General features: G+C 38.2%; 1 protein-coding gene across 1 annotated transcript in view; it reads left to right on the forward strand.

Moving 5' to 3' along the window:
* ZNHIT6 (zinc finger HIT-type containing 6) overlaps window positions 1-25,135 on the forward strand; it is a 32,479-nt gene that overhangs the window by 1,977 nt on the left and 5,367 nt on the right. The window contains exons 3-9 of the mRNA XM_064429275.1: window positions 41-106; window positions 193-299; window positions 384-469; window positions 1,686-1,789; window positions 9,306-9,374; window positions 10,163-10,243; window positions 10,753-10,833. Of these exons, the coding sequence (XP_064285345.1) occupies window positions 41-106; window positions 193-299; window positions 384-469; window positions 1,686-1,789; window positions 9,306-9,374; window positions 10,163-10,243; window positions 10,753-10,833 (594 nt within the window). The remainder of the gene's footprint in view (window positions 1-40; window positions 107-192; window positions 300-383; window positions 470-1,685; window positions 1,790-9,305; window positions 9,375-10,162; window positions 10,244-10,752; window positions 10,834-25,135) is intronic.

The raw sequence follows: 25,135 nt of genomic DNA on the forward strand, positions 1-25,135 counted from the left end.
AAATGTTCCTTTACTGAGAGGTGTTTTTTACTTCTTTCAGGTGTGAAACCTGTAGCAAAGAAGAAGCTAAGTACAGATGTCCACGATGCATGAAATATTCGTGCAGGTATCTGTTATCTGAACTAAATAGTTTTGATTATTTCCCCCATTCATGTGCTGAACATGCTAATTCCTTTTTTTTTGTCGTTTCAGCCTCTTGTGTGTAAAGAAACATAAGCTTGCACTGAGCTGTAATGGAGTCAGGGATAAAACAGCATTTGTCTCTGTAAATGAATTTACAGATTTGAACCTTCTGAGTGGTAAGAGCATACTGTGTGTGTTCTAAAACTCCCTGTTTTTACTAGGCTGGCACTACATTTTTCTTTGCTCTATTTAACCTTTAGATTATCGTTTCCTGGAAGATGTAGGAAGGACAGCTGATGCTGCTGCTCGACGTTGTATTGTGCACAGTCCAGCAACAAAAAGACTTGTAAGTTTTTGATCCTCCTTTTGCTGTGCTGGAATTAGGGTTGGCTACCTTTGAATTCCCATTGAGGTAGTCCCAATCCATAATCCAGAGCTGGTTCCTCTCTTATGAAGGTATGAATGATCCTGAATTTTAGAGCCAGAAATCAAAAGAAGTCTGTAGGTTTGTGCAGCAATAGTATTGATTGGAAGTTGCTTGGAAGGAAAGATATCTAACATTTCTTGAAATTTATGTATGACCACTGTTGCTGTTGGATGATAGATGTGTGTTAAGAAAGTCTGAATGTTTGTTTCCTTATACCTCCACAACTTTTGAATTTTTTAATACACACTTCCCAGGTAAACAATGGATTTTTTAATAATCGCCTAAAAATTGTCATGTGGTTCCCTATATACCAAATGGAGACAGCTGGAGCTCTTCAGAGACTAAGAGTGACATAAAAGATAGTCTTCTAAGGGAGAATGGGTTTTTGCTGAAGCTCTTTCAGCAACCGAACACACTCCCCAAACTAAAAACAATGAACAAACAAGCAAAGCCCAAAAAAGCCCAACCAGCTCTACTTCAAAATATTTTGACTCATTGATAAATCACAAAAAAAACATCAAGGCCATTTTGTTTTCTAGTCTTGTGAAGATACCTTGAAATATAGCCTACACTCAGGACTCACTTTGATGGCAGAATAAATTCAGAAGACTCCAGCTTCCTCTCTGGCTGGAGTCATATTCCATGTGTGTGTATTCAGCACCGTGATGTCCTGACAGGGTGTGCTGAAGATGGTGAGATGCTGTATGGGTGCCAGTTTTAGGGGTGTGGTACTGGGCATGTTAATGGGATGAAGCCCTTAGTGATGCCTTCCAATCAGAATTTGCCATTGACTGGGGTGGTGCTTGTGTGTCCATTCTGCCAGCAGGTTTGTAACCCAAAAAGCATCCTTGTGGTGGTATTACACCCACAGTGGCCACACTGTGACATCCTTGGTATGTGAAAGAACTTCTGCTATGAGGAGGTCATTGGCATGTTCTTTTTTAATAGTAGAAAAACTTACAAAAATGTTTCAGAGAGTTTCTAGGTGTGGTTAATTTTTTTCATTCAGGATGGTTTTTTAAAAATTTAGAGTATTTCATTAAATATGGCCTTTTCTATAATATTCTCATAATTCTCGTTAGCTTTTTATTGTTTAATTTTCAGGGGATTTATATACTCAATTTTTTTTTTCCAGTTATACTGCTTGAGGAACAAGGCTCGAGGGTGTAATATTGACCTAAAAACACTGCCTATTGGATTCACAAAAAGAAGAGAAAATTCTACCACCTTCAATTTCGTGTGAGTCTTCATTTGGCTACAGTTAGCAATATTTTGAGCATATAATAATGATATAATGATAATTGACTTCATACCAATATGCTTGCTTTGAAATCTGTTAGATGCACCTTGTTTTGCAAAAGCTGTTTAATATTTCATGCTTTACATTTTCATTTTCTTTTGGTTCTTTGAGCTCAGTTTAACAGCTTACATAATTTATGCTTTATTTTGAAAAATGCTAACACTGTAACAGAACGAAGAATCTTTTCTTTTAATTAACACTTGAGGATTTTTCTGGAAAAAGAAAAGGCTTCTTTGGAGGTTTTATGATAGAGGATTGATTGATGTAGAAAGCTTGCACAAATCCCTGTCTCTGAAAAGGCTGACTTCAAACCTGAAGAGGTGCTTCAGTACCTGAGTTGCATTCTGTGGTGGGAGTTCCTGTGCTGGAGAATGGAAATGTTTGGTACAGCACAGCTTGGGGAGACAAGTGCAGACAGATACAAATTCAGGAAGAAGGCTGAGGAAAATTGAAATATTTCTTCCTTTATCTATGCTGTGGTTTTTCTCTGATATTCAGAGATTGTATTTTAAAGTATTTTCACAGTGAAAAGGAAAGAAATTATGAAGTATTTCATTGTGACAGGGATCAGGTGTACAGTTCAGCTCAGTGGTACGCTGGGGTCAAATATAAATGCCTTCTGAGCATCTCACAGTAGTGACACCCCTGATGGCTCATATGGCCATGATGGCTCCTTTACTTGTTCTGTTCATGGTCTCAGTTTTGGTGGCAGTTTGTGTTTTCAGGATGTGTTTTCCCTCTGTGCTGGGAGCTGTGCACTCCGTGGTGCTGGTCTCTGGCTGGCCACCAGAGGTCTGTCTCTGACAGAGTAATAACCCACCTGGAAGCTGCTCAACACACCCACCTGGTTCATTTAGGCTGCTCTAGGGAAAAACACAGACAGGTTTGGTTTTGTGCATAGAGTGCATTTTAGCAGAATGTTAGGCATCAAATAGATGTAGAATGTAACCTTTTAAAGTTATATATTTTACCAGTTCTGTTAGAGAAAACCCATTCTGAACCAATGGAAAGAAAGGATATCTGAGGTATTTTCTCCTCCCTCTGCCCCAGATTTATAGGTCTCCTCTCAGAACAGACCAGGCCTGTCCCAGACTTTGCAGAGGTTGTTTCCCTCTGCACTGACTTCCCTGACTTTGGCTGCATGCTCTTCCTTATACAGATCCCTTTTACTAGTCTCATGCTGGAAAAAATATCTCAGGCTTAGAGCTGAGCTTCACTTTAATGGGGAATTTCCTCAGTGTTACAGATAAAATGACATAAACACACTTAACAAGTACAGGGTAAGGATCAGCCCTCAAGAGCAAGTGCAGGAAGCCCAGGGATGCTGGGGTCAGTAGGTAAGAGGACAGAAGAGGACACAGACACAGGCAGCTTTGACATGGTTGGGAAGATCCTGGGCATGGTGCAGTGCTGTAATAACAGACATTTGACTTCATGTACCATTTTCTTTTTCCTCTAGAAAGCTTTTTTTGGTACACACTGAAGTGTAGCTTGTGTTGAGGACAAATTAAGAATGGGGCAAGGAAGGTGACTTATTGGTAAATAGGCATGGAAATATTTCACAGGCTTTCTGGTAAAATGCCTTACTGGTTGGTGTCATTCATAAGGTCCTGGGGAACTTGTGTTGTTGCTGTGGAATGGTAGCTTCTATAGAACTTTTACATCCCCCCAGAAAGGACTTGATAACATTCTCTGTCCGGAAGAGCATAAGAAAACACTGTCCTTCTCTTGCAAATGCTGTCCATGGGTATGGAATATGCTCAGTGATTATTACACAAAGGATGTATTTCCTCTCTATTGCTGCTGCTGTTATTCAATCAGGAATGGACTGTTTGAATTCAGTGGTGCAGATTAAAAATTAACACCAGGTTTTGGGAATTTGTTTTTTGGTTTTTTGATTGTTTGGTTTGGTTTTTTTTAATTGGCATATTCTGCCTACTCTCTTTAAATGGGTTCTAAGGAATCAAGTTTGATCAAACCAATGATTATCGGGCATTTAGCACTTGTGTCACATTTTTTTGAACTTCACATTGAAATGAGGTAAAGCTGTGCAAATAGTCATATATCCATTATATGGGCTTAGCACCTGACAGTGCTCAGGGCCTGGTGTGTTGCTCTCCTGTAGATGTGAGGCCCTTCTCATTCTGTTTGTCAGTTGAGATTTGTAGGCAGATTGCTCCAGAGGGTGGAGGCTGGAAGCTGCTCAACATCTGTGTGTGGAAAACTGAGAACAGGCTTCTCCAGTGTCCTCTTGACACCCTCCTGCGAGCCAAGCTGTTGGGCAGTACAAGGCAGGAAGGAGAGTAGTCCAGCACTAGGAAGTACAAGATGTATTCTTGTGTCATCCCCTGCCTGTGCCAGCGCTGGAGGACGCATCAGTCTTGTTTTGAAGTGTTAGCCAGACTCTGCACTTCCTGGATTCCATGAATTTGTGTGCTAAATCCGATGTTGTGGAAGCATCTGTGCCAATGCTGGGCACCACATGGGTTAGATTAATGTGTAATATTGAATATCTAGGTAATGGAGGGTCATTAGAAATAGTGTCTGAGTCCAGAGTGTGAACTCATGGTGCATCTGACTTCTTATCCATAAATTATTTTTAAAGGGCTTCTTCACCCTACGTTTTCTGTGGTGCCCTTATTTTCAATACAGCTGAGAGTTGCCCCCTGGATACATTCCTCCATGGAGTTGATGGGCTGAATTGCTGGATAGGGGGCTTCTGGGAAAAGGGTGAAAGGTGAAGCCAGGCTGAAACCAAGGGCAGGAGCACCAGCTGGGAAGCTCCAGCCAGCAGGTCAGACAGGAAGAGGGGAATGAGCTTGCAAGTCCATGGCTCCTGTTCCCTGGCAGGAGATGATGTAGTGAGACGCTGAAATGGGGCAGTGCAGTTCCCTGAGCTCTGCAGATTGTGTTGACCTTCTCCAGCCCTCCCTGCTGCTTGCACTGTCAGACATCTCCAGCCAGCTTCCTCCACACTCCACAGCATATATCTCCCAGACAAAATCGTTTTTACCTCTCCTCCCCACCAAGAAGGACCAGAGGTCTACAGACCTGTCTTGCCTGGGAGCATTTGGTCAGAGGGGTATATGTGGGAGGAGGAAGTTTTTACATTACTTCACCTCTTTGATGTAATTGTGAGAAAAAAACACAGTGTGGGGATTTGGGATTAGCATAATTTAGATCATTATTGTTACACTTTGAGGTACCCCTGGATCTAAAATGTCAGCTCTAATCCTTAGCTAAGTGGAGATAATTCCAATTATTGTGTGAAGTGTTGATTTTGAGAATATAGCAAGGAGTTTTCTGAGCTGGGTTTTGACTTAATATAGCACCACTGGAGCTGTTAAACTTGAATTTAGTTGTTACTTATTTGCTTGCCTTCTTGGACCCATGAAGGAGAAAGTTAAGTTGCTAAAGGAAGTCAATATTATCCGAAACTGTACAAGCTGAATGCCCAGTACTTCATTTAAACTTCATTGCATTCTGACAGAGTACTGGGTATTGTCAGATGAAAGGATAACTGGTCTGTCATTAAACTTCATGTCCTTTTAATCACTTTTATGGATTCAAAGTGAAAGAGACAGGAAATACTACAGTATTTGCACTTTGACGTAAGATATCCTGTGTACTAATATTTTAAGAATACTAGTTGCTAAATTGAAACAGAATCATCAGTGAATCACTATCTTTGACAGGCTGCCAGTGAAATACTTCTGTAGAGCCAGAACTGCAATTGATATCTTAAGATGTGATGAATATGGAATGTTTGTCAATATTTTAGTTTGCATGTATATATACACACACATTTAAAAACATGTTTAAAACAGTTCTACTGCATTCTAGACAAAACTGAGAGGAAATGCTCAAAGGAAGCCTAGGTGACAATATTAAGCTTTATGAGGTATTTAACATATTTTTAAAGAAATGCATAAATATTAGAAATTTCTAGAAAATCTAGAAGTGTCTAATATTTACGCTTGCCTTAAGCCAAGGCACTTAACAGGTATGTCCAAGTCCAGAATCCTTTCTAGATCAGTCCTTTAATTCCCAGCAGCTGTTCTCTCTACAATCACAGTTTTTTGAGCATCTTCTTAGGTATTGCTGTAACTGTAAAGGTGGTGAAAATTTTTGCAGTTCTTCTGACAGCCGGCTGGAGGAGACAGCCACTTTGTATATACTGCTGCTGTCTTTGTAACAAGACTTTGTAACTTTATCAGAAGTAAAAGTGTTTCCATTGTTGCTGTGAAAAAATTTTAAATCATCTGCATGTAGTTCTGGGGGAACTACGGTTGAAGACAAAGGAAGTTTTTGGAAGTTTTAAGAGAAATGAAAGGTAGATAGTCACTTTTTGTAAAACTGCAGTTGTGAAACAGCCTGTGCAGTTCTCAATGTATTTTGCATCTACATCTCATGCTGAGAGAGAGGTGCTTGGCTCCCCTTTTCCCTCTGATCCATTTCCATGCTCCTGAAGTAGCCAGAATAGGAGATGAAGCCAAGCAGTGCAGGGATGGGCTGTGATGCTGCTTTTACTGACATCACTGAGGTGCTTGTGCTCCACCCACATCTCTGCTGTTTGGTAGTTTTAAAGTCAGTATCCAAAAAACCAGGGCACTGTTGGAGGGGCATTCCATGGCAGCAGAATGGCATGCAGTGTTTCATGGAGTGAGCTGTTACTCAAATGCAGATGACTTATTCAATTAGGCATTTTCATTTAGAAAATGAACATACTACATGTCCATTGTATTTGAAGGAAATATTACCCCAGTGAGCCATAATGGAAAATCAAGTCAGTGAGACCTGGAGCCAGGATATCTAACTTTGATCAGAACTTGTTGTGAAGCAGCCTTGATAGCATCTACAGCTGACATCAAGTTCTCTGGGCACACATCAGTGATGGTGAGGGAGGCTTCACTTCAGTAACAGGCACCTGGCAGGTTGTTTTTCAAGACTTCATTATACAGTGAAGAGTATTCCTGTTGCAAGCTTCTTTTTTTCTTGCCTGCTTCTATCCTGTTCTTAAACTGTCTTGCCTCTTTCTGCTTGCCATTTACTTCCAGGCAAAAGTACTTTGAAGAGAGATGAAGTCAGTAAATGCTAGTTGTGCTATTAGTTTGCTGAGAAAAAAAATCAACATTTCTGTTTTATCAAAGTGGAATTTTTTTATGAGAAATGAGCTTTTTAACTTCAGCTTCCCTGATTCTAGTCTATGGAATAGTGCACTTTCTGTGCACTATTTCATAGACTAGATTGTGCCTAGAAGGGGGAGGGAGGGCGGAAGTCTGGGAAGAATCCTCTAAGCTGATTTTACAGCTGCAGTGATGAACTGAGTCTGCCTGAGTGAGCCCACAGGGAATCAGTCTTGCATGTGAAATGAGGATGTGCTGTGTGACAGCCATTTACAGACACATACAGAGTGTTCCTAGCAACAGGTAGCAGAAGCTAGAAGTACTTTTTGGAGTATTTCTTTTTCTAGTGCCTGTGTTAGAGACAGTCCTTGGGCCACGTACATGTTTCTGTGAGCTGTGTCATGGTTTGTGTCTCTCATGCTTTGGCTGTCTTGATTTAAAGATCAAAGTGTCACAGAAAGGATCACTTGGAATAGATGAATATGGCCTGTTTGCAAAAATTGTGGAAGATGGTGAATTAAATGAAAACATGCTGCCAAGCCTCATGTTAGTTAATATCATAGAACAAAACCCTCACCTGAACAATCCTTATGAACATTTTAGTAAATGTGCCCATCATAAGCGTTTCCTTCAGCTAATGTTGGTGACCCTATTTCTGTGTCTAAAGCTTACTAACTTTTATTAAGTCTCTCTGGGAAAGTGCTTTGAAATAACACCATTCCATGTTAAATGGCAGATATTAGCGTGTCTGAGAGGAATCACAAGCTTGTTAATCACAAGTGAACTGGTTACATAACCTTATTGATATTTCAGTTTGCTGTGTGTGTGGTACCATTGGTGCTTCCTTCAGCTGTCAAGATAAGAATTGCAAAACCTTGTTTTACTTATCTTGTAAAAAACTCCCAAAATTCCACTCAGTGGTTTTGAGTTGTTTCAAAACATTTTGCAGTTTGGTAATTTAAGACTGTCATACCAATGTGCAAAAGAGCATAAAATTCATGGGCCCAAATATTATGTCAACTTCTGGTTTTATATATATATATGATTAATAACGTTTTCTGTGTTACCCTCCAGCTCTGGCTGTAGAGTCTTCTTACCTCTTCCAGACCTAATGTTCTCTAATTCCACATTCTCATTCTCTACTTTTAACAAACATGAGCAGAGAGAAGGGAGGAATCACAAGGCATGCTGCACAACTCTGCTGAGGCATACATTGCTTTGGAGACCCTAGACTTCATTAATTTGTTTAAATCTAATTATTACTTTCTTGGAGCTGGGGGTTCCTGCTTGTTCTTTTATTTGGTAAATACTAATGCATGTGATTTTACTTATACTCCAGAAAGTATAGTTCAGCTGCAAAGCTCACTTTTCTCCTAGGAATATCTAGGTAAGGGAATTACTTATTTGATAAGCTCACTTTATAAAAAGTGCTTGCATTTAAAAATTGATATCACAGTTACTTGATCTTAGCAGCTAAGTTTGTTGTTTTGCTAGTGAATGCACGTACACTTCTCTCTGCAGCCAGCTAGAACCTGCTGGATAATGTTTCATTTGCCTGATAAACAAATTAAACAACATGTTGGAACAACACCATGTTTACTTTTTATTGTAGACCAGAAACTTTGCATAACTGAGGGTGATTATCCTGGATGCAATGATTCATCATAATAATGTTTTAAAAAGTAGTTTAAAAAAAGATACCATTAGATGTCCCTGTGCTTCACAGGTGTTTGAGCTCCAATTTCTAAATCTTTGCTGTTTGTCATGAGTGTGAATTTCTGAACCAGAGCAAAAGGCCAGGACCCTGCCTTTTAGATTGTGCTTTCTCTTAGGGAATTCTTTCAGAAAAGTTTCTGCAGATTTTTTGCAAATGAGAAAAAAGGCAAATAGAGATGTAGCAAAGTATTCTCTAGAATACTGCCTAAGATGGTACTGCTCTCAGCCTATGCTCCAGTAGCTTCTGTTCTCAGGTATTACTTATGCTAGCTGGAAAGGGAAGGTGGGTTTTAAAAATAACAACTGACATACAGAAGAAAGGAATGTGACATCACTTTGTCTCTACCAGAAGTTTTACGATCTTTCTGTAAAATGTTTGTTCTTTTTAACTTCTCTTATCCATGTTATGCCAGAAGGCAGCTTCCTTCCCCAGCCATGACACGTTTTCTGTTGAGGCCATCATTGCTGGAAAAGGTTGAGTCCCCTGTGTTCTGTAGGACCCAGCCTCACCTGGGACTCTGGCTATGATCATTGTAGAGGTTTGGTCATCTGCCCTGGGTGATATGCCAAAAAGCAGTTTCCTTTTCTGAAATTAATTTCTTTTTGTTTTCAGGGAGAACAAGTTCTACTGGCATTTGAAGCTCGTATTTCCTCACTGTCATGCTGAATACACTTTAAAAGGGTACAGAGCTTTAAAAAATATTTTTATAAAGTTTAAATTAATCTGCTGAAGTTGTACTGCAAAATATTTTGATCAGTTCTTACTGAGTTCAGTTATACAAGGTAAACTCAGGTATTAATTTTAGTCTTAAATAAAAGAGCATTTCAATCTAAAAAATATTGAAAGTTGTGTAGTCCTTTTCTCTCTGAAAGCTAGCAAACTTTCCAAATTAGGCATAATGTTTGTTAGTCCTTTTCTCTGTGTAAATAGAGAGTTTGTATATGCATAATATTCATAACCCCTACACCTGACATACTCTCTTCTCATGGAGCAGATGTTCAGCACAATTTGCCACCCCTCCTCACCTGCACTCTGGAACTGACCTTCATACAGGGTGAAATGGTTACATTGTTTGCTTTGTAGGAAAGTCCACAAATACGTTCTGAAAAGGAAAAAAATTAGCTTTTATTGACAAATGTTTCTCCTTTTTTCCTAGCCTGGAGGGAGATGAGAATTATGTGCTTGTCTGCTCCTAGGGCTGCAGGAACAGCATGTTTCTTTCTCAGGGTTAGAAACCAGAGATATGCATCTGTTTACTCCTCATATGTGCCTGTGAAATCCCAGTGCTGAAAGTGAGATAAAGCTACCCATATCTGTGCAGCATTGATACACGTTTATGATCCTCCCATAAACTACTCAGCTGTGCCACTGTAGCATGCTAATATACAGCTTCCTCCAGGTGACTCACAATAGATTTGTGTACATGATGAAGGATGTCTCACATGCTTGATTTTTATCTTTGCTGAAAGGGTGCCTGACGATAAAACGCTTGCTGATATCCTCAAGCCATACATTGATCCAGTGGAGTCAGATCCTGTAGTTTGTCAAAGGTGTGTGTTGAATAACTTTCCTGCCGAGCTGTTCTAATGCACTAATAAAAGGGAATGGTTCTGAATATATGTCTTAAATTAGCTGCACTATCAGCTTGCAGAGCTGAGTTCCCAGTCAGCAGTACACCTTTAATTCCTGTGATGAAAACCATCCTGACATTCATCAAATAACTAACCCTGGGTCCAGCCACCAAATTTAAACCAGCCAAAAAAATTTAGAAATTGACTCATGGCATAAAGACCAAATAAAGCAACTGTAATTCTGAAAAATGTAACCATAATTAACTTCAGTGGAGGTGACAGTAAACCTTCAGAATAATTAGAAAAACATGCTAATAATTATAACCCTCATTTATAGAAAACACCTAGTATGTGACAAATTACTGTTTTAATTTAAAAAATACATTACTTTGGCTGTTGACATGTGTAAGAGATCCATCTCTTATGGATGACAGGAAGAAAAGTCATTTGTACATAATTTCTGCATCTTTGCTGGGTTTTTTTTTCAGATTAAAAATCTATACAGCATCTCCTCAATCAGATGTACGAATTTTAATGAAAATAGAAAACAGGAGCCGAAACTCTGTCAGGTAAGGTGGTTCTTCAGTTTATATGCTTACTAATTAAAAGTAACAAGAATATTTAACATATTTCTTAGTCCTTAATATTACAGTTGGAGATTACATAATCTCATGGATTAAACTTCAGTGAGTAATTACGAATGGATATAAAAATGATTTGACAGAAATGCTAATTCTTTGTCTTTTATTATGTCAGCATTGACATTTCTGTGCAGTTACTGAATGAGTGTGCCCATACCTAAACTGCTTCAGCAGCAGTCCATGCCAATGTAACAGAGCACAGCCTTGTGTTAAAATGCTAAATAATTGTATTGAGCCACAGAAATGCATACATCCATTTCTTTCTGGAAGTTCTGCTGTGGATGTGTTAATTCCAGACGGAGTTGAAGTGCTGGTCAAGGAGAGTTATCTTTTTAAATTAGTGCAGCAAAAATTATGTGTTTATCACAATCCAGTCACTGCATTTGAAATGACACATTTTTCTCAAAGTTACTTGCTCATCACTCTTCATATTACCAGATTTCTGGGTGTAGGCTTTTATATCTCCAGAATTCAAACTTGTGCAGAATTGTTTTCTTTTTTTTCAGAACAGACAATAATCTTGAACTTCAAAATTAAGCTTCAAAGAAATATTTTTTGCTAGTATAAATACCATTCTGAACACTCCACCCTGTTGTCATTGTTACTGAAACGGATATGTATCAGCTTAGTAGCATAATTTACTGTGGTTCACCAGTGATTCCTAGTTTGGCATCTGAAATTACATTTTTGTCTTCAAATGTAACAAGTGTAAATAATATGCTTCCCTAAAATATGATACATTATTTCTAAGGGGGAAATAAGGGTATATTGCAAGAATTTTGCTGTAACTTAGCTTCCAGTTTGTGCTGGGGATTTTTCCCAGTAATATTAAAAAATGTGTAATGTACATTTCAATTCAAATTCAAGTGCAAACTCTTAAAGATTTTGATTGATTTTTTTTTTCTCTTTGCAGTCATCATTTGATATATGGTTGTAACATTTGTCATCAGAATTGGCAGCTAGAAACCTGTTGTTTTTAAGTGAATTTGAAGATACAGAGCCCTGGTTCTTATATGCAGGGAGAAAACATAAAAGGCCTTGGTCTACCCAGTACCCTATGAGTGTTGTAAGTGTGGGAGTAGTGAGTTCTCATTTGTGGACACAGGAATTGTAAGGGAGCAGCTGTTTCAACTCAATATTCAAAAGTTCATGGAGCCTGATGGGTTTCATCCCAGAGTACTGAAAGAGGTATTGGATGTTATGGCAAGACCCCTCTTGATCATGTATTAAAGGCCTTGGGGTCTGAGGAGGCCCCTGTTGACTGGATGTCATGTTTTAACCTAGCAGGCAGCTAAACACAGCTCAGGTACTCACACAACACCTCACCTCCCCAGGGGGAGGGGGAAGAGATTCAGAAAGAAAAAAAATTCTTTTGTTGAGATAAAGATAGTTTAATAGGACAAAAAAGGAAAGGATGAGAATGATGAAATAATTAGAATATACAAAACAAGTGATGCCCAGCCAAGTTGCTTGCTCTCCACTGAGCAGTGTCCAGCCAGTTCCCAAGTAGCAGCGCCCAGCCAGCTTTGCCTTTAATTTAATTTAATTTACCTTTAATATTGACCATGTGTGATGCAGTGTCAGGTATCCCTTTGGCCAGTTGGGATCAGCTGTCCTTGCTGTGACTTCTCCCAGCTTCGTGTGCCTTCCAGCCTACTTGCAGGTGGGGTGGTGTGAGGAGCTGAAAAGACCTTGACAGTATAAACAGTGGTCTTTCACTTTTTTTTTTTTTTTTTTACAAAAGAAGGAAAAGTTGTTTATTTAACAGCTGTGTAGAAGGTTTGGGAAAGAAACTTGTTTAATATAGAAGTTGACTGTCTCATGTGCTCATTAAGGCTTTTTCATTACTTAATCATTTGTCTCTTCTGAAGTATCTGTAGCATTTCCTTATGTCACAGATTTGAGCAGGAATTCTCTAACCTAAATATTCTCAAGTCTATAGTCATCTGTATTCTGTGTTGGTTGATAATGAGGTTGGAGTAATTGGTATTCATTCCACTTAGTGAATGTAAAGTTTCATGTACAGGAAAGCCAGTAAAAAGTTAAGATAGAGGTGTATCTTGACTTGAGAACTGCAGTTCCTCACTTGGAAATTATGTGAATCTCTTCATATAAGTTTGTGGAGCAGGCCCAGCTGGGGCAGTGCAGACAGGTCAAGGAAACAGCATACTGAAAAAAAATTCCTCCTGTGAAAGGAAAGAACAGAGTTTGTTTGAAATGGTGGGACTGCTGTGTCAGCATAAAGTCACTTCTGTCAACATAAGCTGTGTCTGTGGCAGCAGGCGCTCAGAGCGGTTGTTGTGACAAAGGCGCTGTGAGGGAATTCAGATTTTTTCTGTAGTTTCATTACAGATAAGTAAGAGAGAATTTGTTTTGATTTTCTTGTCCTTTTGGTTCCTCAACCCTAAGTTAATTGGAGAGTACTGGCTCATACTGTATGAATCAATAGCTGGAATTGCAGTGGAAGTACTTGTGATTGAAACATGACCAGCTTGCTGCTTAGTGGTCTTCCCTATGGATCAAAAACTGAGTGGAGACAGAGCTCACTCACCTTTCTTGATCTATGTTTCTTTAACAGTGAGAAGTGTTAACTGCTGGTTTATGTAGCCTTGAGTGCCACTGTCAGCTCAGTGTCATTTCTCATCCTGTGCCTCCTCATTCTGCATGATTTTAGGGTGTATATTCCTGTATGCTAAAATGCTCTTCCATCACATTGAGGGCAGGCTGAAGGAGTAGGGTTGGTGTAGGCTACTGATACATGTAAGTCTGCATGAATGTTTTGTTATCTACAGCTCCTGTGCCCACCAGAATAATTTCTTCTCCACAAGCACTAGATTATAGAAAAGTAGAAAAGATATGTTGTTATGTCAGTTGTTGGTTTTAGGATTAGCAGAACCTTCTGGGAAAAAAATCCTTTTCATAGTTAAAATTTTATATTATTGAGGCAGTGCAGTGGTTTCAGAGAGTATCTAAACAGGATTATAAAATGTTAGTCTTCTAGTTTTAAGATAAGTATGTTACAGAAGGATTTTAGTATTTCCTGCACTTGTTTATGAAACAGGAGTTTGTGGTTTAGTTTTGGCTGTTTTCTGTGTTTCACAGCAAATCATCTTTTAGTTTGAAGGTCCTCTCTAGAATGCTTTAAATTTTTGGGGTTTTATTTTTTTTTGCTTTCTCCAGAAATATAAATTAGCCATGAAGTATTGATTTCTGCTTTCTCACAGGAGTTCTGTGGAACTTCAGAAAGCCACTGGTGTGCAGATACACTGGATAGCAGCCAAACACAGTCCTTACTTTCTTCTTGCCATGTGTGTTTTACCATCAGTGGTGACAGTTCTTAGAGAAATTTATAATAAGTTCTTATTTCTGTCTTTTCTAAAACCAGCTTGTAAGGATTGCATTCAGTATGAATTGGTAGCACTCCACAGTTAATTGGGGTAACCTGAAGCATAATTTCTCTTTATGTCTTCTCAGCTTTACCTGTCATTTCATGCTCTGTAACTCTTAGTTACGCTTTGTTTGTCTTCTCATTTGCTACACTTACTTCATGAGGAGTCTTGCAACTTAGGGTTTCAAAAAACAAGCATTACATAACTCTCTTCTTCATTTAAAACCTTTTGGTTTTAAATGAAGTTTGGAAAAAATCTGCCTTTGAATGGGTCAGAATAGTTTTCCATTTGGTACTGCTTGCTTTGATCACCTGTTATGCAATATTTAGTTAGTGTTGGTGTCCATTCTCTCCTTGGCTGTAACTATTCCAAGGAAGGTTTAACTTCTGCCTCTTGGATGATTTTTATAGTCTACATTCTTTCATAAAGTAGTATTTTCTTTCTTCAGAATAAATTAGTGTCCTGACTGTCTTCAGACCTTTATTTGGGATGCCTTCAAAGTGACTTCATATGGTAAGAGTATTGCTTTTTCCAGTAAGGAAAGGAAAGGTGCAACAGCCAAATGACACAGTGTGGTTTGGGAAATACACCTTCTTGTTTTCCTGAGAATAGCCTTATCAGGCTTTGTGTAACAAAAAACTAAACCAAAACAGCAACCAGCCTTCCAAAATCAATAAGATCCTTGGTCTTTTTCATCAGTAAGTTAGTAGTCAGAGTTAGGTTGTTTTGTAACTGTAGATACTTAATGAGAAATTAATTTACTCAGCCTTATCATATAAGATGATCCTATTTCTATAAGATAAATAACTGCAACTTAAACTTTATTTGCAGTAGATACTTTCAGAGACAATTAAATAAATCTAAATGAGATTAAACCACAAAAATTGAATATCTGTTTTAGTGGGTTCAGTGACATCTTGCATGAATCTTATTTAGATAGTTGACACTTTAATCACATATATAGGATTTAACAGAATTGAAAAATAATGCTTTCTTAAACATCAGTGTTAGGTCTTTTATATGGTAATGTTCTTTCTTGGCCTATTCAGAGTAGCATGTGAGCATTGTTTCAGAATAAGTTGTTGCAGAAGACTTTTTGGGGATTTGATGGTCAGAGTATGCACTGGCAGAATATTTAGGTGCCTGGAAAATAGAGTCTGGTTGGCTTTAAGAGCTTTGCAAAGGCCACTGCTTTCAGTAGAGCAAAACCATGAAGGAGCTGTAGTACAGAACTGTACCAGACTTTATCCTGTCACTTTCCTGTTTTGAAACTGCCACATCATACAGGGATGGATACAGAATCAGTTGTGGAATTGGTTTTTGTATCAGTAGTACTGGTGTAGCTTATGCTTCAATTACTCAGAAAGCAAAAAATACCAAAAGGATTTTTGTGCCTGTTCCAACATCAAGGGGCTTCTTAACTGTCTGTGGTGGCAGTGGCTGGGGCACATGAGAATAATGGCATGTTTGGCACTTAATTCTTGTGGACCACAGGGAAGAAAATCTGCTAAACAACCATCAGAGGTTCTCCTCTACTAAATGCCATTGTTTTATGGTGGTGAACTTCTTTTGCTTTAACTGATTTAATTCAGTTGCTTTCCAGAAGGCTGGATGATGTTAGTAATTTTGGATCACTTCCCTGTCTCAAGATCAGCTGGCAGAAATGAAAGTTATTTCCTTGGATGACTTAGCTCTGTGCTCAAAGAGAATTTTCTTTTGTAGTCTATTGTTTTTAAATAACTATGGGTTAGATCGCATCAGTAGGTTGCAGTAGTCGCAGTAATAGATTTAGGAAGGTGAAGCTTTTTGTCTTAGTATGGGCAAATAAGCCGACATACTTTTGGAAAATTATCCTGGAATTCAAAAAGTAGTAGAAATAAAATGGAACCACATTTTTTAATGTAGCATTTAGATGAATTTATTTCCTTATCTTTAAAAATGTCTATTAGATACTTGTTTTGTCAGTTACTTTAAGATTATTTTTAGAACCCTGTTATTGAAATACATTGACAGTAGCCTCAAGTATTGAGCTATTTATGTTTTCATTAGTTTTTCATGCTCTCTTCCTTAGGCACTTCCTTCTGCATTATTTGTGAGTAATTTCATGTAAAACCAAGAGAACTTACAGTCTTTGCTTTCTGCTTTTCATACACAACTCAATTTCTTTTAAAAAGAAACTTCATCTTTCAGAACAAGCATATATTAGCACATTTCAGGCATTATTTCTTCTTTGCATTTTCTGCAAATGTGGAAAAGTGGTGTGCTTTATTTATGATTCTCTAGTCTTACTTAGGAAGCAATTTCTTTTCACGTTTGTGTAGTAGACAATATACGTGAGACAGGAATTAAGGATACAAATCCTTGGCTGAACTGCTGGCCTTGGCATGAGTTGGAACAGACCCCAAGCTGGCTTTAACGTATGCCAGAAGATTGACAGTAGAATTCATTACTTCTCTGTAGCTTGCAGCAGCTGGCACAAAAGCAGCTCTGCCAGCTTTACAAAAGCAGGGAGCCAGCTTACAATAGTCATTCTTCACATTCTGCATGACTGTAGTCAGGCACCGGTGACTTCGTGCTGTTCAGGGGGAAATAGAATTTGGTCTGTAGTCTGTTTCTTAAACACAGCACTCCTGTGTATTTAAATTTGCTGCTGTTTTTCCCCCTGAGTGTTGCATTTTGGTTTGTGAAGTTTTTTAAATTAAAACTTGCTTTTCTTACTGAATGCTTCTTTATGTTTTCCTGCAGGTCATTTCAGACTTCCTAGTTTGTTACTGCAGCCTTTTCAGTGTCATTTTTCACATGCTCCTTCTTTATCTGAGCATCATTCTCTCTGTTGACAAAAGCAATGCAGAGCAGCAGATGCCAGGTTACACAGCTTTTACTGTAAAAAACAGTCACTTTCCTTCCTAGCTACTTGCATTTTTCAGTGAAATCCTGTTACACAACAGAGATGGAAAGCAAGAAACTACTCATTGCTGAGTATAGTAAGTGTGTATGGTCAGAATCCGTAGCATGCATAGTTAAATGTTTGTGATGTCTGACTACAATTACTTGACCTTTCAAAAGATTTTTGGGATGATTTCAAAAACACCCAGAGTTTGTCCATCTTACTATCTTGTGCAATCATTTTTTCTTGAAAGGGATTCCTTTATGAACCAGTAGACGCCTGTTTTTTTTTAAAGTAACAATCCAGTGTTTTGTAATCCATGCTGCATTCTTTTGGATGAACTGTTTTATAATTAATGGTATTGCATTAGGGTTTCTAGAGTGTCCCAGCTAGAGAGTTGCTGACTGAGACATTTATTGCACAAAGATTTATTTGAAATCACAGCCTCCACTCCAAAATTCTGCTGTCTATAGTACAGCAAGATAAATCCAGACAACTCACAGAGGAGGAATACGTAAGCAGAGATGGAGGGTGAGAGAACAGTAAAAGTGTTACTTTTGTTTGGCTTCAGCTGTAGTTTGGCCTGTCCAGCCATGTAGTGATGTTCTGTAAGGACCACAGGCAGGTCTGAAGACCCCAGACGTTTCATGCTTGCAGAGCAGGTAGTCAGACTCCAAATTCTAAACCAGAAAAACTGTACACAGTACCCTCTTTTTCTCACTGTGTCTGGGTTTAAAGTATAGGAGCAGCCTACCCAGCACATGCACAGGCAAATTTTCCCTCCTCTCTTAGAATGTGCCGCTAGAAAAGACTGTTTCAAGGACAAATCTTGCAGTTTGCTCCAGCCTGCCATTTCTACTGGAGAACAGAGGGGAACTGCCCTATATGTATGTACCTATGTAACATGTAGTGTGGAAAAAGTCCTCATGCAAGTTTATCTGCTGTGTAGCATGCACACATAAGGCAGACTGAAGGCAGGAAAACAGGCTATGAAATTCAAGAAAACCCTGTTGAATAATTGGTAGCCCCTTGGATGAGGGAAGGAGCTGGTGAAAATGAGCTGTAGAGCCAAAGTGATGTTCAAACTCTGTCCTATTCCAGTATAGAATAAGAGTTGTGAGATCTATTGAGGGGCTTAATTCAACTCTGTGGCTTGCTGTTAAAAATATTCTTCTGAAGGAACAAGAGGATTTGCTGCTAGTTTCTTGGAAGAAAAATAAAATGAGATGCTGACTTAAAGTTAGCATAGTTCCTAAATTTCAGGAACCAGGAGTATGAAAAGGCTGAAAAGACTTCTAGAAGCAAAGATACAAGCTCTGCTCTGGACAGTTTAAGTGATAAGCTGAATTTGAAATCTGCAACACAGTAAAAACATGGCAGCATAGCCATCAGTGTTTTTAAAGAGGCAGAGGAGAGGGCAACTTCTCCCTGTTCTTGTCAGGAAGGAGAAAACCTGTTATTTCCTCCTGATCCTGCCAAAAGGGAATCCCTCTTTTTTTTTTCCTCTCTTTTGACGGAAGTGAGCTAGGGCTGATTGTTTTAACATTGCCAAGTAGGGAGTTGACCTTCCTGCTTGTTTCCCAAGAGCATAATTTGTTTTCTTTACTTCATAGCTTTTCCTTTTCATTGTAAAGCATTGGTAACCTCTTACCTTAATGGAATGTTTGTGATACTATGATTCCCATGAAAACAAGTATAACATTGGTGAATATGTTTCCACCATTCAATACAGACTGTGGAAGGTATTTAGGCTCTCTACATATGAGCTAAATTCAGAAGTTAATACTTGCTGTTTAGGGATTCAAAATTAGAGAAGGATCAATTCTTCCTGAAGTGGAGGTTCATGAGATTAACCCAAGCATAATAACAAAAGTATTTCCAATTTACAGTGACTGATTTCTTATCAGTTTTATATTTGTTTATTTTAGCAGTGTACTGTTTGCTTCCATTAATTTGTCAAATGAGATTTGATGTATTCGTTTTCTGAACTTGATGTATTAAGTGTTTTTCATTTCATCTCTTAATACTGCTTGGTACACCTTGTACCTCTGAAATTATTTACAGTTAGGTTTCATGGGGCTGTGTATCAGTATGCTGTCACTAAAGTAGATTTATGACATTGCTTTTTCCGTGTGACCATGCCAGTATTGTATTAGTGATACAAGATTCATGTTTTGACTTCTCTGCATTTTTGGGGGGCCATGCATAGCTTTTACTCATGCTAAATATGCCACTGATACCTTTTCAGTGTTTGAAACTTAAAGCATTCTTCTGCAGTAGCCAACTCACTCTCTCACTAATCAGAACTATTTTCTTGTGAAATTTCATATTCACAAGAAGTCTTCTGGCTAGTGTTAACTCAGGCTGTTTTGTTTCTTTATCTAAGTCATATAATGGCCTTACATGATTGTGGTTTACATTTTTTTCATATGTCAGCTCTATAGTATTTAAAGAGTTGTGAGCCTTGAGCTTTTGAGCAGTTTGTGAAGCTGCCTGGCTTCACAAAGTAAGTAAATTCCCATGTGTGTAAAGAGCTATTGCTGTGATGCACTTGAGTTATAACATCTTTACTTGCTGCTGGATTTTTCTTCTTTTTTTTATTATGTCTTATGAGATGGGGAAAGTATTTGCATTCTTGAAATTCAGTATCACTTTATTTCTGTATTCTTCGCACCAAATTCTGCCAAATGCAAGATACTGACATTTGCTAGTTTCACATTTTCCTTTTGTTTTATTGTACTTTGTTTTATAACTAAAAGATGCAGAATGTTCTGTACTTCAGTTAATCTTTAGATCATTATTGTGATCCTGAATCCTTTTACCACATCACTCTTAAAGCTCAGTCCACTAAATTGTTGAAGCAGTTGCCTTATCTGCTTAATGGGTTTTGCCTTCAATTGATATATTTTTCCATTACTGCCATTAAACAACTTTTAATTTTTTTTTTTTTTTTCCTTTATGCAATTGCCCCATTCTCAAGAAGCTTAAACAAGGACAGCCTTTGTGCATCTATGGTGACATACTTGTACTCTTACTTTGCTTCTCTCTCCATTAACTGTTTTGTATATTTTCTAGGGTAGAAGTGAACACACCAATGAGTTTTTCTAGACATCTACTATTGTGTCAAATAATTTAGGTGACAATTGTTGTTCCTGCTATCTTCACCTGGGTATTACTTTTTTTTCTTGCAGGATGTTTAAACTGCCTGAAATGCATTTGTCGTAAGAGGGGGATTGTGAGTTCAGTTTTTCTTTTCCCCATTTTACACTTGACTTTTTAACAGTTCTTAGATTTCTTAGCCCATGAAATAGAGGAGACCTTGGATTGTTACAGCTTGTAAGGATGAACTATGCCTGAAATATAACAAGGAAAAGGAACAGCTCCATAGTTGTCTCATTAATTGGCTGTGCCTTTATGTGCTCTGTGAATGTAGGCATAGTTAGGAGATGGTGATGATGTCCAAGAGGCTTTCCTGCTATGCTGGCAACTTTTCTTCTTATACTTTTTTAGTTGGTTCCTAGCAGGACTTGTAGTCCAAGTGGTTGATAAGAGAATGTTTCTTGTCATAATTTTTTCAGGCATCTGGTCTGTACTGGTATTGATTAAGTTATGCAGATATCAGTAGTATGGAGGAGAGGTTAATGAACATCTGTTGATGCAAATTATGGAGGTCCTAGACCAGGAAAAGAAATGTAACCAAGAGTGAAAGGAGAAGCTAGCAGGTCTCTTTCCTTAAAAGTGTTCAGGGAGAGTATTCCTTCATATTGTTTTGCTATTGGTAAGAGTTAGTTATAAAGGAAGTATTATGGCAAGTCTTGAGGGGTTTTTTAGTTTGTTTTCTAAGATCTCTGCTGTTTTGAGCATTGAGTTTTCTAATTTTGTCATGTGTCTGGACTAATCAAATTCACTGGATTAGGCTTTTTAGAATGTCAGAACTCTAGTGACAAAGTTAAATATAAATACCGTGCATTATTTCAATACATTGTATTTGCTTTCTGACATACAATTTTCTTTCATACCTAATTCAAGAGAGCATTTCCCTACTTCGATGTTCACCAAATCATAACCACACGAAGAGGTTATTCACCACTTAGGAATGAAAGTCCATCTGTTAGTTATTATCTTTGCAGTACTGCAGCACTTCAGAATGAGTGCTTGGGAGAGACTTTAAATGCTGTACCCAGTCTTTGCCCCCTTCTAGGCATATGCAGATACCTAGGAAATGCTACCCTCTTTGGTCTGGTGAAAAAAAATCCTTTTTTCTTCCCATACATTAGTGTAAGCTTGGTTATGGATTTTTAGGACTAGGCCCAAAATAGATAGCATGATTTATTGTATCTGAGTTATGCCAAGTAAATACCTCGATGTTTCCACTCAGTTCTAGGAAGAAAAGTCATCTTTGTGTAAAATATGTGCAAGCAAGCAGTTTAGTTGATCACTCTCACAGGGAAATCATGAATGTCATTACACACGTCCACATTTTGGTAATATTTACAATTATTTAGATAGCTAAAACTTGTTTGTTCTCTTTTCAGTGTATAGAAGGCCAAACTAAGAAATAATATGGCTACAATTTATCTTTAATTCCAGGTTACATATTTTTTTTTTTTGTTATAAAATAATAAAAAATTCCTGTAGATGACATTCAGGAAAACCTGATCAGCAGGGAATTTCCTGCTGTCTGAATTCATGGAGACAAGTTACGCCACTGAGATTATAGCCACAGGCTCCATTTGAGGGGAACTTGTTGTGATGCAGTGACCTAATGTGGCATTCCTGCCTGTGAGAGACAGATTAGGAGACTGAATTGTTGAATTCCTGGAAGGTGGTGGAATAACTATAGATAGTGAAACTAGTCTTTGCAGAAACTCACAGATGCTATCAGAAGTGCAGAGACACATTAATTTCAGTATTTTGTGGAAGGTAACAACTCTTCATAGAGCAGATATAACAGTTTGTATGGGAACCGATGTGGGATTGCTGAATCTTGCTAAATTTTTTCAATTGTCACAATTTTTGTAGGCTTTTAAACTGCCTGCTAGCAGGCAAATTCTACTTAATTTTGGTTCTTCAAAAAGCAGTTATTGTTATTTCATTCCAGCTAAAATCAAAAGCGGTTGTCTAAGATCATCTCTTTGTGGTCCTTATAAATGGAGTCATTTCATATTAAGAAAAAATCCAGGCCTATTTATTGCTTTGCAACATGGGCATAAAGCTTTGCTTGGGGCAAGAAAATAATCAGCAAAGTGTATTATTAGATAGTGAGTGTTGTTCAGAGAGGCTGAGGGAACATAAGGAAGGGAAAGAGAAAATATGTGGAAAGTAAATACCAGGAAGGAAAGACGATGGAGGGGGAGCATGCAAAGAGAAGTCTTGCTGAATACAGGGATTAGGAAGCCATAGTGCAGACAATTTGCATGAATGGGACAGTGGGAGAAAAGAGAAAGCAGAGGGAGGCTTTAAAAGAAAGATGTGAAGATGGGTTAAGGCAATGGTTTTGTTGGCATGGTCAGTTAGTTTGGAGCCAGGCTTATCTCAAATCCATCCTGGCATGAAGGGCTGAAGGACCTTATTTAGGATGACAGCCTCAGTTAAGTTGGTTCCTGCAGGTGGTCCTGGAGCATGGAACAGTCCAAGTGAAAGGATAGATTTACACTGGTTGTTCTTCATTTCACTGGCTTGTCAGTTGAAGTGCACAGTGAAGGATGGGTTTGAAGATGGTTACAGCTCCTTATGGGTTCTTCTCACACAACCTATGCAGTGAAACAAAACTAGTGGGTAAAAGTGGTGATAAAAGGATATCTGGTAATATCTGATTGTGGTATTCTCCTTCTTCTATCTCCTGCTTGTGGTGAGTCCAATTTGCTGCGCATACTTGGAAGGGCCTACTATGCCAGTGTTGCTCTACATCCTCACTTATGGTTAAATCCTACAGGACAGTCTTCTTTTGCCCATAGAAGGGGCAAAATTTCTATTGCTCACCCTCTGACCCTCTATGTATGACTTTGTTCTAGCTCTGGGATGAAATTGGGAAGGTTTTTATCATGACCTGGTCTTTCTGAGATAGCCTGAAAAATCAGTCTTAAGAACTGTTTTTAGTAGACTTCGGAATTGGTGTGACGAATAGTAGTTTTATTTTGAGATCTTTTAAGCATGCACAGTCAAAGAAGAGCCTGACAGGTGGATTAGCAGAAAACCTCAACTTGCATTTGTGTATGAAGTAGAAAGTGTGGTAGACTTAGGTCTTTTGGATAATATATACAGTAACAGACAAGTTTAAATAAGAGAAGCATTAAGCTCCTTTGTTGCATTCTTCCTGAAGTTTATGGCCCACATTATGGGCTAAAAATTTAGATGTTTTTCCTGTCACTGTCAACCAATAAAATTTACTTTAACAAAAAAAGATAAAGCTCTGACTCAGTGATCTAACACTTCAGTAATTTACTATCATAAAATAATTTTAAGTACGAATGTTTTATCTTATGCCAAGCTGGACGCTAAAGATGTTTTGTCTAAAATATGAGATAATGGAAAGTGTATTGTGGCATGTGAATTACTTTAGCCTCATGGTGGTAAATGTTTGCTTAACCAGAAAGGAATGTGTTGAGGGCCTTGCCAATAGAAAGGTATTGCCATACTTTGCATTTAGAGTACTGTAAATAAAGCAGTAAATATGTTTCTGTTCATGTGTGTTAATCCACAGCTTATGAATGCATTCATGCAATAAGACATGTAATGTACTGTTATCCCTTTTCAAGGGTTTCAGTAAGAAGAGGTCGTAATTACTTTGGCTTGAGAGAAACATGAAACCAAATATTTTCGTGATGATTTGAAGTTGAATATTGAGAGAATTTTTGCTCAAACTAAGTTTCCCTTAAATCCCAGGAACTCAATTCCTGGTTTACCTCCAATATTTTTCTTGTGTGCTGACTCCTAGTGTACTGATTTTAATCACACATTATTGTAAGTCATAAAGTATATAATTTGCTTCACCTATCCCTTTGGTTTTGGCAAAAGAAAACACAACTGTATAATATGTTAATGATCAGAGGAGGTAGAGCAGCTATGGGAGATACCCCACAAATTGCCTACAGTGTATTTTGGTTTTGAACTTCATTTGCCCTTAGCCAATACATTAGCTTACTGATAATTTAATAATGCTGCATACTGAAAGTTGCATAACTCAGATTGCAGTATAATAATATCAGAGCATCCTTTGGATGCCTCAGTTTTGCTAAATGAAGGCAACAAGGTCCCTCTTTCAGAAGCCTTTGAAATACTTCCCTTCCTTTCCACAAAATTCCATCTCCAGGTTTCTAATTCAAGAGCTGGGAGAGAGCATTACAGTTTGAGAGAGTAATTGTGGAGAGGATGATCAGTTTGCTTTTCCTTGCTGTGGTATCATTTGTTATGCACCTGGTTTCACTGTCTGGGCTGAAGAGGAGCCCTTCCTGGGAAGGGGCTGCACATCAGTGCTGTGCCTCTGCAGCACACACACGTGGGGATTTCTGCAGAGAGCTGCTCGCTGATGGTGCTGTGAGCAGAGCTTTGCTCTGGCACAGCGGCTGTTGTACCATCTTCTAGAAATGATTGCTGTAATGCTCCTCTAGCAGAACAAGGATACCTCTCCTACAAAAACAGAGCTCTAAGAGCTCCAGTATACCTGTGCTTTTGTAGTTTTATTTCATCTTCCTAGGCCTTCACTGGTAATTCATAAGCAAAACATGATAAATTAGGTACACTACTCATTGAGTAAGTTAAACCTGTAGTGGTAAAGCCCATGAGTAAAATTAATTTAGAATCAGATTTTGATAAATGTATCAATTTTGATAACCTTTATGTCCTTATCTGATTTGCTAAACATATACATTAAGACATAATAAAACATTTCAATCCTTAGGGAAATTTGGCTTTCATTCTCCTTTTGTTCTTTGTGCTTAGATATTAGAAATGT

This window comes from Passer domesticus, chromosome 7 (assembly GCF_036417665.1).
Source record: "Passer domesticus isolate bPasDom1 chromosome 7, bPasDom1.hap1, whole genome shotgun sequence".
Classification (NCBI taxonomy): domain Eukaryota; kingdom Metazoa; phylum Chordata; class Aves; order Passeriformes; family Passeridae; genus Passer; species Passer domesticus.